The sequence below is a fragment of the Notechis scutatus genome, chromosome Z, assembly GCF_049901735.1.
Source record: "Notechis scutatus isolate UNSWTSFEM ecotype Mainland chromosome Z, rNotScu1.2, whole genome shotgun sequence".
Classification (NCBI taxonomy): domain Eukaryota; kingdom Metazoa; phylum Chordata; class Lepidosauria; order Squamata; family Elapidae; genus Notechis; species Notechis scutatus.
Window position 1 is genome coordinate 110666132 of NC_142025.1, and position 12268 is coordinate 110678399.

Genomic DNA, 12268 nt, shown 5'->3' on the forward strand with positions numbered 1-12268 from the left:
TAGAGGACAGGAAGGCGGGGTGGGGAGCAGAAAGAAAGGCAACGTGGGGCGGAAGTGATGGGTTCCCAGCCGTCGCCAGGGTGGGCGGCATCCATTCCGGTTCCGGTCTGAGCCTGGAGGAAGAAAGCAAGGGGAGGGGGAGAGTCTGGTGGGGTCTCCCCCCCCTCTTCTTCGAGGCTCCGAAGCGGCGGCCATGGAGGTGAGGGGACGAGTTGAACCGCCTGTCTGCCGCGCGGGGTGGGAGGCTGTGGCTGCCAAGGAGGAGGAGGGCCGGGCGTGGTGGTGGGGTCTTGGGATGAGGGGCTGGCGTAAATGGAAGCGGAGGGGCGCGATGAGGGAGGCTCCGCCCGCTCTTTCCAGCCCTTTCCGATGTTTCCTCTCCCACTCGGGGGATGCGGGATTTGCAACTCCAATGGTGGTCCTCAGTCCGCCCCTCTGACCCGATCCGGTGGGCAGGTGGGGTTCTCGAAACGAATCGATTGGCGGTGGCCGTTGGGGAGCCGGGGGAGAAAGGGGTTTTGCTCTCTTTCCGCTGTTTGGGTTCCCTTGATCGCGCGAACACGTGTCCGTCGAGGCCGTGTGTGTGTGTGTATGTATGTATATGTATGTATGTATATATATATGTATATATATATATAGAGAGAGAGAGAGAGAGAGAGAGTTCACCGTGACAAGAGATTGTCTCTCTCTCTCTCTCTCCTTTTCTATCGTAACCTGCCTATCTATCTACCTATCAACCATCTATCATCTTTCTATCATCTACCTGCCTACCTACCGTAACCTACTTCTCTGCCTGTCTATCCATCCATCCGTCTATGGCAGGCGGTGTCAAACTCACGGCCCGTGGGCCGGATGCGTCATGCGCTGGCCACTCCCACCGCTGGTTTAGCGAAGGGGGAAAAAGTTGCAATACGTCACGTAACAAAGTGTTGTCGTGAATTTGACACCCCTGATCTACGGTGTATGTATGCATGTATGTATGTATGTATTCAAGCATATATCATCTATCTAATCAAGCATCTATATCATCTATATTATCTAATCAAGAACCTATCCTCTATGTTATCTATCATCTGTCTTGTCTGTCTCTGCTTGTCTATATAATCTATGTATCTAATCAAGCATCTATCATGTATCTTTGTCTAATCTATCCACCTACCTACCTAACACAGTGAACTGTTGTCTTCTGAAGTCTTCTAATATATGTATTAGAGTTCGCTGTGTCAGACAAACTAGAACATTTGTCTGAAATGGTATAGATCAGGGGTCTTCAAACTTGACAGCTTTAAGACTTGTGGACCAACTCACAGAATTCCTCCTCCAGTCATGTTAGCTCAGGAAATCTGACAGTTGAATCCACAAGTCTTAAACTTGCCAAGTTTGAAGACCCTTGGTATAGGGCTTCCTGCCTGAGTAGGGGGTTGGACTAGAAGACCTTCAAGGTCCCTTCCAACTCTGTTATTGGGTGGGCATGGAAGACAGTAGATTCTCACAGCTATAGTGGAGTGCCTTGCCGCACACAGTTATTTCTCTCTTACAGCTTTCACCTCCTTGCTCTGGGTATTTCCCATTTTGAAGGCTAAAATAATGGGAAGGTAGTACAGGTAATCCTCTACTTACAGCCACCATTGAGCCCAAAGACTTGCTCAGTGAATTTTGCCCTTTCTTGCCACATTTGTTAAGTGAACCACTGAAGTTATTAAATTGGTAACCCGGTTGTTAAGTAAATCTGGCTTCCACTTTGACTTTGCTTATCAGAAGGTCGCAAAAAGTGATCACATGACACTGCAACCATGATAAATATAAGCCAGTTGCTGAGCATCTGAATTTCAACCCCATGACCATGGGGATGCTACAAAAGGTTATTAAGTATGAAAAATGGCTGTAGTTCACTTTTTTCAGGGCCATTGTAAATCCGGATGGCCACTAAACGAACTGTTGTAAGTCGAGGACTATCTGTATTAGTTCTGGGAGGTTAATAGCCTCCTTTTGCCTTCTTGACCTACATTGGGGGTAGAAAACTCTTGGGGAGGGATGAGATATGGGTACTTGAGGGAAAGAGAATAGAGGAAAAAGAACTATATTGGATTAGAGGAGCATAGATCAGAGGCATGGCCAGAAAGTTTCAAAAGATAATGAGAGGAAAAAAAATAGCTTATCCTGAAAAATGTGATGGATCAGCATGAAAAATACAGGATATAATGATTCGCAGAATAAGAATAATATGTTCAGGAACCAAGCATAGCTTAATCGTATGCTGTGGAAGCGAATCCATCCTAATACAGTATTATGGGAGGATAATCATTACAGACTGAGTATGTGAAATTTCAATCCCCTTTTATTAATTAACATGGAAAAGAAAGCATTGGTGTGATTAAAATTCAATGGTTTTCAGTTGTGACCATTTCCCCCCCCTGCTAGGGCTATTCATAAACTTTTTAGGGCTATGATGGAATTAGACTAAAACTCCTGTGGAATTTTCTGACAATGGTTAAGAAGGAGCTCATCTTCCATCTGAAGATGTCTCCAATCCTTTGTTCAATTCTTTTCTGCATTTTTATAAAACCACAATCCAGCTTTCTATTCCTGCTGCAATAATGCTTCCAGGATTATTGGGTGTTCGGATAGAACGTTGGATATTTAAACTTTCCTGTCAGATGAGAGAAACTGGATGGATTTTGTTCAGGGATCTTTTTACTCCCTAGGTTAGATGGACGGCACTCAGCTCTGTATATGGAAAATCCCTGTGGTTTATATTAATCCCCAGAAGTTCTTCTACATACACACAATGGAGTGCTTCATTGTTTATTATCCTGTAACATATGGTAGCCTTTTGTTATATATTTGTCCCAGAGCCCTGGTCTTGAATTTCTGCGTGTCACCTTTTGCAAAGAGGGAGGAGTTATGAGCTCCAGTGTACCTTGAACCCTTCCACATCTATGATCTTCAGTGAAGCTGTGCTGAAATAGAATATCTTACTGCATGAAGCACAGTTCATGTTATTGTGGAACACTTGTTTCTCAGCTTGGGAACTTGAAGATGTATGAACTTCACTTTCTAGTTAACAAACGATTGCTGGAACTGGGTATGTCTAGTTTTGTGAAAAGAAGGACTAGAGGTGACGTGATAAAATCTCAGGGGCTGCCACAAAGAAGAGGAAGTCAAGCTATTATCCAAAGCACCTGAAGGCAGGACAAGAAGAAATGGGTGGAAACTGATCAAGGAGAGAAGCAACCTAGAATTAAGGATGAATTTCCTTTCAGAACAATTAACCAGTAGAACAACTTGTCTCCAAAAGTTATAAATGCTCCAACACTGGAAGTTTTAAAAAAGTGATTGGACAGCCATTTGTCTGAAATGGTATAGGGTTTCCTGCCTGAATGGGGTTGGTCTAGAACACCTCCAAGGTTCTTTCCAACTCTGTTATTCTAATAATTCTAGTTGACGTTCATACATCTAGAAGTTGTATGACCCATGGCAAAAAAACAGAGATGGGCAATTAATTTTCCAAGGAATCACATGAGAAACTGGTCTTGTTGTTGAACTAAGAGGTCTATGAATGTGGAATTATGCCCGCACATAAACTGGAAAAAACAACAACCTAAAACCAGTCACCATCAAAGTAAAATCAATCCATGTGAGCCAGACAAGAGCTGCATGTGACTCAGGAGCTGTAAAATGCTGTAGAATATTTCTGACTGGCATCATAAATGCAGATTGCATCTCCCAGATAAGATAAATTGTCATTTATTTAATTGCTTGAAACTGAGTGCTACCTCTGACATGCAAGGAACTCCATACACAAAAACATGCAAAGCCTCAAAAGGCTTCTGAACATCGTTGGTGGCAAGATGGTTCACAGTGAAACCTTTGCCAGCTCCTGCCGATTGTGGTCGCTTCTTGTTCTGCCTTTTTCTTTTCTTTTTTCTTTTCCTTTTCTGTTTTCCTTTTCCTTCCCTTTTCTTTCCTCTTTTCCCTTCTGCAGCAGTTTTGAAACTTCCTAACTGCATATTGAAGGGCTTCTGTGTTCAGCTCCGGGTCTTTGAAGTAAGCAGACTCAGCAGGTTTTGGAAGACTGGCAACCTGCTGAGATTATTCAGCAGGGGCTGTTCAAAGAGGAGGTTTCATCCCGTTGTTGGTTTTTCTGAATCAGTAACATCCCCCCTCCTCCCCCCCATCTCTGCTACTGGATTTTGAAAAGCTGCTCAGGTTGCAGACGTTAGCAGCAAAAATGTGATTGAGAGCTTCATATGCACTCATTCAGCTCAGCAGCTGTTTGTTTTCCCCCCTTTGGCTGGTGATCCTATGCTTTGGATTCCTGGAATTTGGCTTAATTGATGTTTCCTGCGGAAATAAGCAAATACTATAAATATAATATACCTGTCCTCTAAAAATCTGTAGAGATTCTCAGCCATCCAGGTCATGGTTGTCCCCAAAGGTGTTTTTTTCAGGAGGCAACTGGACTTCCTTGGTTTTTTTTTCTTTTGAAGACCTCTTGCTTCTCATCCAAGAAATTCCTCTGAAAATTGTAGACTACAGGGTCCAGGAGCATGACTTGGGTGACTCCGAGGACACAGGTAAACCTCCAAGGGCTTCAATGAGCCTCTAAAAGGATGCAAATGACCAGCTGTCTGCGAGGAATATAAATCCTTCCCTTCCCCACCATCATGTCAGACCTGAAGAAGCTTCTTGGATAAGAAGCAAAACGTCTTAAAAACAACAACAAGAAAGTCCAGTTGCCTCCTGAAAAAGCACCTTTGGGACTACCTGTCCTCTATCTCCACAAAATGTCCATGAGTTATAAAATCCTTCCTGGCCGAGCCAAACTTTTCAACACTGCCACATTCCACCGAGGCTTGTGATAAGAGAAAGACCTTAGACAGCCTTTGTATGAGTAGAGAATCCATATTAACTCTTCATGACTCACACTTTCCGAACGATTCAAAGACAGCAACTTATCAAAGGAGTATCATTTCTGATGAAGATTCTCAATCATCCAGTCAGAGATGTCTGAAGGTTGTCTGAAGATTGAATCATAACAGCTGGACCAATTTGGGTCCAGTTGCCATGATTCAACCTTCAGTCTATTTCTTTCACATTCAGTTGTCAATGCTCTTGAGTGGTGCGGTGGTCTAGAGGTGGAGCTCTTGCCTCCCAGTCAGGAGGCTGTGAGTTCAATCCTAGGCAGATACTTCCCTCTCTGGGCACAATGAGAATGTATCTGCTGAACAAAACTCCACATTGGCAACAGGAAGGGCATCCAGCCAGTAAACACTCAGCTCCATTCAGTTGCCCAGATTCCACCCTGCAAGGAATTATGGGGTCGTTAAAAGAAGTAGTTGTCAATGCTCCTATGCCAGTCCCTGACTGTTCTATATCCCACTGTCATTGCAGTATTAAACAAGGTTTGTTGAATAGGTCAGAGTTGGGTAGACTCACCTGTTATGCTAAACCAGACTTCTAGACCAAGACAGCCGGTTCACACGTTTTGCCAAAGTCAAGTAAACCATAGTGTGGCTCAACCTAATGTCCAATTGTTGCCTCTTAATGCAAGGGTCTTCAAATTTGGCAACGTTAAGACTTGGAGGGACTTCAACTCCCAGAATTCCTCAGCCAGACTGCAAGTTTGTGGAACCCCTGTCTCTGTGTACCAATTTACACTTTCGTAAAGCGACCACAAAAACCCTGCATGATCGGCTGACTCACCCCTTGGAGAAAAAAAGCAGTGAATTCATTCTTGGGAGGGGGGGCAGGTTGGGAGAACAGCTCTAAAACTGCAATAGGTTTCATAAACTTCTAGCTATGCAAATATTGTGGCTTTATCCCAGCTGCTTTTGTTGTGTGGCTGGTTTAAGATAAAAGGGAAGAGAAACTGATTGATGATGTTTTCCTTTCTCTCCTAAGTTCCCCGGGGGAAATGAGAATTACCTGGCTATCACAGGGACGACCCACCCTTTCCTGTCAGGGGCTGAGGTGAGATGGCAACCGGTCTGGGGTTTTGCTTGCACAGACTGTGGGAGGGACAACGGGGCAGCTCTGCTGCATGATTGGACTTAGAGTCAAAGGGACTATTTGTAATTTAGGGTGCCGCAAAACGATTTGCATGCCGAAGGCTGCTGATTTAAGTTATCTGATTTTAAACTTCAAAGCCAAGCACTTTCAACTGGACAACTTTCAACTGTTATCAGTTATTGTCAGTTATTATCAGTTATTGGTTATCAGTGGAGATGTGGAGCAAGTGGCCGGTTTTAAGATTCTGAGTGTTATCATAAAAGAGGACCTGACCTGGGGCACTCACATTGCAGCACTTGTCAGACGGGCCCAGCAGAGATTATACTACCTGAGGCTTCTCAGAAAACAACAACTGAATGAGAAACTGCTGGTGACCTTCTACCGCTGCACCATAGAGAGCATTTTAACTTACTTTACCTCTGCATGGTTTGCCAATTGCACAGTGGCAGATAGGAAAGCACTCCAGAGGGTTAACATTGCCCAGAGGATCATTGGTTGCCCTCTCCCCTCTTTGGAAGAGCTTTATAGCTCCCACTGCCTTAAGGAAGTTCAAAACATTCTTAAAGATCCATCTCATCCTGGGCACCCTTTTTTTGAACTATTACCATCTGGCAGACGGTACACGACAAGGACAAATAGGCTGAAAAACAGCTTCTATCCCAGGGCAGTAACTTATGTTGAATTCTACTATACAGTACTATAATGCAATATCAGGGGTTTTCAATTCAATTGCATAGAACATAAAGGATGTGTGTTTTTGTTTTATTTTTTTATAGTTATGTATGATATATACTGAAGATGGCATTTAATTTCGTTGTAAAAGGTCCAATGACAATAAAGTAGTACTAGTAGTAAAGCTGATAGGCTTACATGTGGTTGGATGCTTAGGGATGTAACTTGCCTTGGAGAAGACCCTTCTACTTGATCTCTTCTCCCAGAAAAAAATCTGAACGGTCATTTTATTAATCCACATACAGTCCCAAAGACTCTGAATCTGGTTGCTGGTTCAGCCCAGCTTATGAAGTCAAATGCTTCTCAAATTCTTTTACCGTGCCCTTCATAATCTCATCTGCATATATTTTCTTTCAAACCCACAGAAAACTTCCCTTTTCGACGCAGATGCTAGGTCTAAATCTAGAAACCACACTTTCCTGATACAAGGGGAAGGAGGGTGTTTTTTTTCTTCATTGACCAATAAAACATAAACTCACAACAGAGGAGCCTGGGTGACATTTCCATAGAATTAAAAACTACTGAAGCTTCCAAAAAAACAAATAAATTCCAAGCCAAAAGACCCTGGCGAGATGAAGGAGCAAGTGGGAAGTAATGGCTGTGCTGTGGATAGCAAAAGCACTTAGACTTATATACTGCTTCTCAGTGCTTTTACAGATTCTCTAAGCAGTTTACAGAGTCTGCATCTTGCCCCCCAACAATTTGGGTCCTCATATTACCAACCTTGGAAGGATGGAGGCTGAATTAAGCTTAAGCCTGGTGAGATTTGAACTGCCAAAGTGCAGGCAGTCAGCAGAAGAAGCCTGTAGTACTCCACTCTAACCAGTGCTTTTACAGCTTTCTCTAAGTGGTTTACAGAATCAGCCTATGGTGCCCCCCCAACAACCTGGGTCCTCATTTTACTGACCTAAGAAGGATGGAAGGTTGAGTCAACTTTGAGCCTGGTGAGATTTGAACTGCCAAAGTGCAGGCAGCTGGCAGTCAGCAGAAGTATCCTGCAGAACTGAACTCTAACAACTGCGCCACTGCAGCTATGTGATGGATTCCCTCTCTCTCCTTGCTCAAAGCACAGTTCCTTTATTTATTCAGGGTCCACCCAGGATGCTGCTGCTGCTGCTGCAGTTTTGGTTCATTAGTTCCTTGCTTCTCCAGCTTTTAGTCTTCTCTTATCAGATTGGTTCTCTCTTAAGTGATGATGTCATTTCAGGATTGGTGAATCCATGTCCTGCAACTCGGCTTGGACATGACCAATTTCCAAGAATGATGTTAAAATGCACATTAGAAGATCATCCCATCCAGTCTTCCCCAACTCCTTGCTTTCAGTGCCATGTTTCTTCCAAGAAAAATGTTGTTTTTGAGGTCATAAGTGGAGGACTATCTATAATCTCCGACTTGCAATTGTTCCATGTAACAAAGGCATGGGGGAGGGGGGATGAAAGAGGAACTTACAGTTGGCCCTTGCACTAATAAGTGCCAAATCTCTACTCCTGCTGTAAGGCAGGAGTGTCAAACATAAGGCCTATGGGCAGGATCCGGCCCACAATGTGATTTGATCTGGCTTGCGGGGCTGTCCTGGAAAATGTAAGGAGCCAGCCTGCATTGCTTTGGCCCGGTCTACCCAATGCAAAGAGGAAACATCGGGCCAGTGTAGTTTCAGCCCGGTCTACCCAATGCAAAAAGAAAACATGCCAGAAGTTTGGTGAATGGTGTTAAGCTGGGTTGGCCACGCTCAGTGAGTGGTGGCAAGCTGGCTAAACCTACCCAGTCGGCCATGCCCACCCAGCCCCCCAAGATCAACCACAGCCCTGATGTGAGAAGCGAAACGTCTTCAAGGAAAAACAAAACACAAAGTCCAGTTGCCTTTTGAAAAAAGCCGCTTTGGGATCCCCCCCAGATCAGATGATCAGAATTTGGGCACTTGGTAACCCACATGTAATTTATAACGTGTTGTAGCATCCCAGGGTCCCCTGATCATAATTTGAGATGTTCCCAGCTGGCTTCCAACAAGCAACATCAATTGGGGGGGGGGATGCTGGATTTACTTAACGACCAGGCGATTCACTTAACAGCTGCAATGGTTCACTTACCACCTTGGCCAAAAAAAGAAGTTGCAAAATCTCACTTCATTACCTTGCCTTACAACGGAAGTTCTAGACCACCTAGTAAAGGACCACGAGCAATTCAGCTCCCAGCTACGCTTTGACCAGCAATTCAGTCAAGTTGCACGGCGAACAGGACCTCTCTGTCAAACGCCTCAGGCCTCCTACAGGACAACAATAATACATCATAATCTGTAGAAAGTCTCAGTCATCCAGGTCATGGTTTTCCCAGAGCTGCTATTTCAAGAAGCAACTGGACATCCTTGTTTTTCTTTTGAAGATGTTTTGCTTCTCATCCAAGAAGCTTCTTTAGTTCTAACTGGATAGTGGAGAATGGAAGGGTTTAAATTCCTTGCAGACAGCTGGTCATTTGCATCCTTTTTAGAGAATCATTGAAGCACTTGGAGGCTTATCTGTGTTCTGGACCTGGACTGAGAATCTCTACAGACTTTTAGCTCTACAATTTGGGATGAACACCCTTTGGTGTGGGAATAGGAATGGATTTCCAGAGGGAAAGTAGCAGACTATAAGAACCATTAGTTAACTACTCAGGTGACCCCAAAGACACAGATAAACCTCCAAGGGCTTCAACAACCCTCTAAAAAGGATACAAATGACCAGCTGTGTGCAAGGAATATAAATCCTACCATTCCCCACTATCCTGTCAGAGATGAAGAAGCTTCTTGGGTGAGAAGCGAAATGCTTTCAAAAGAAAAAAGAAAGTGGAGTCCAATTGCCTCCTGGAAAAGCACCTTTGGGACAATACATTATATTTATTTATTTATTTATTATATTTATGTGTCACCCATCTCACTATTGAACGACTCTGGACAGATGGATAAGAATAGAAAAACTTTTTATCAATAGTCTGTAGGGGAGTCGAGAAATATTTTGGAAGAATGTTGAATTCTTCCAAAGAATGTTTGACACCTGGGGAGTTTTTATATACATGTTGATGGAGTTTGTATGACATTTGCTCAAATATTGGCATTTTACTTGTTTCGTTAAGTCTTGTTAATATGACACATGGCTAATAAGTAAAGAGAATGGCAGGTAGTCCTTGACTTACAACCACAATTGAGCCCCAAATTTCTGTTGTTAAGTGAGTTTTGCCCTGTTTTATTACTTTTCTTGCCACCGTTGTTAAGTGAATCACTGCAGTTAAATAACCTGGTGGTTAAGTGAATCTGGCTTCCCCATTGACTTTGCTCGCAAAAGGGAATCATGACACCACAACAGTCATAAATATGAGTCACTTGGCAAGCATCTGAATTTAGATCCCCGCGACCACGGGGAATGCTACAATGGTCATGAAAGGCAATCGCAAGTCACTTGTTTCCACCGTCATTGTAATTTCAAACAGTTGCTAAATGAACTATTGTAAGTCGAGAACAACCTGCAAAAGATTCAAATGCAAGGAAACACCTAGAGATGTAGGAGGGCCCAAAGTTGTGGCCTGTCATACGATTGCCACGCAGGTCCAACGGGCAGACCGATTCCTTGTACGAGTATGTCCGATTTGCATAAGAATCCTGTCAGTTGCTCTTCAAGACTGAGCCAATCCTGAAATGAAGGCATCGCGACCACAAACAGGAACTAATCTGAAGAAGAGGGAAGCCAAGATGGGCATATGTAAGCACCAATAAAGAAGCAGGTTTTTACGAAATGCTGGACAGCATCCTGGAGTCATAAGAGGAAATAGAACTTTCCCTGCCCCCTAAGTAAGAACCAGAAGTCATTTTACTTATTGCTGCACTCAAGTTCATCTTCTCATCTCAGCCCTATGTTTTATTTCTTCCACTTTCTGCAACCAGCTCACCGGGATTTTAAGAAGACCATTTAACTTGAACTCAAGCCTGGTAAATTTGCTTACATGATATTCTCCCAGGGCTTTTTTTTTTAATTTTTCCTGGTGAATTTAATTCATTATTTCATCCATGTAAAGTTATTGAAGCCTGAGCAAAGTAGATTTAATTCAGTTTGGTTTCCTTATCTTTGTTCACCACACTGACTTAAAAAGGAAATGAGCCTGCCGGGAGATTTCTGCAGATGTTGGGTTATAAATAGGGCTAGAAAAGTTTAAACCATCTTTGATAAAAATACAAAGTAAACCAAACTCACCCCAGAACCTTGGAAAATAATGTGACCTGCTGAAATGTTTGTATTGGCTTGTTGATTTTGACTTTATAAACTGTCTTCTTAGTGGCAAATTACAGGCAGACATTATATAATAGATTTGGGGGCTATTGTAAAGAAACCAAATAAATTATATTGATTTGTTTTTTTACAATAACATCCAGTCCTTAGCTTTGGGGACCCTTCTCTGGGTCTTAATATGAAGGGTAAAATTGTTTCTTCCAATTGAAGGAGAGGTCAAAAGACCCCTTCCCTAAAAAATTAGCATCTGTTAAGAAATTCGTATTTTAGCTTCACAAACATTTCACAATCTGTTTCTAGAACATAAGGGATAATGAAACTGCTTGGTTAGTAAAACCTTCAGGAATGTTTGCTCTGATTAAACCTGAAATATAGTCATGAGATAACTTAATTATATAGAAATAAGGAATCCAGGGGTATCAAATGCTGGAAATTTTGCAAATGACGATTATGCTAAAATATATGTGTAACTGGCAATGTGTGAAAAGCTAGCACTGTATAGAACGCCTAGAAAAATCTATCGAATGTTTTTAGACTAAAGACTAAAACATACAAAGAAAGATTGCTGGAATTATGTATGTCTAGTTTAATGAAAAGAAGGACTAGGGGTGACAAGATAGCAGGATTCCAATATCTGTGGGGCTGCCTTAAAGAAGAGGGAGTCAGGCTCTTTTCCAAAAGCACCTGAGGGCAGGACAAGAAGCAATGGATGGAAATTAATCAAGGAGAGAAGAAACCTAGATAGAACTAAGGAAAAATTTCCTGACAATGAGGACAATTAACCAGTGGAATGACTTGCCTCCAGAAATTGTGGGTGCCCCGTCACTGAAGGCTTTCAAGAAGAGACTGAACCGCCATTTGTCTGAAATGGTTGGCCTAGATGACCTCCAAGGTCCCTCCCAACTCGCTATGCTACGCTACACAAGAGAAGAAAAACATGGATCCATTTATTTATTTATATTCTGTGTGATCATTCAAAATAACAAAAACCAAGCTCTGTCTGAAATGATATAGGGTTTCCTGCTTGAGGAGGGGGTTGAATTAGAAGACCACCAAGCTCCCTTCCAATTCTGTTATTCTGTTAAATGCTTGCCTTATTTTAATATGCTGTATAATTTCCCTAGACATTGTATATATATAAAATACTTAAGCATTATTCAAATTGATAAGAACTATTCAGACCAAGTATGAAAAGAGTGTCCTGAAATTAACCTTAACCATAATAGCAATAGCACTTAGACTTTACCACTTCACAGTGCTTTACAGCC

The 12268-nt window shown here is 42.6% G+C and overlaps 1 protein-coding gene across 5 annotated transcripts in view; it reads left to right on the plus strand.

The window, feature by feature from the left end:
* Positions 1-109: 109 nt before the first annotated feature.
* Positions 110-12268, plus strand: part of TOX4 (TOX high mobility group box family member 4) — a 28735-nt gene continuing 16576 nt past the window's right edge. For 3 of the 5 annotated variants that reach the window (XM_026683956.2, XM_026683958.2, XM_087948443.1), the window contains exons 1-2: positions 110-199; positions 5905-5973. In XM_026683956.2, the coding sequence (XP_026539741.1) occupies positions 194-199; positions 5905-5973 (75 nt within the window). In that variant the 5' untranslated portion in view covers positions 110-193. The remainder of the gene's footprint in view (positions 200-5904; positions 5974-12268) is intronic. The other 2 variants (XM_087948441.1, XM_087948442.1) reach the window with 1 other exon arrangement.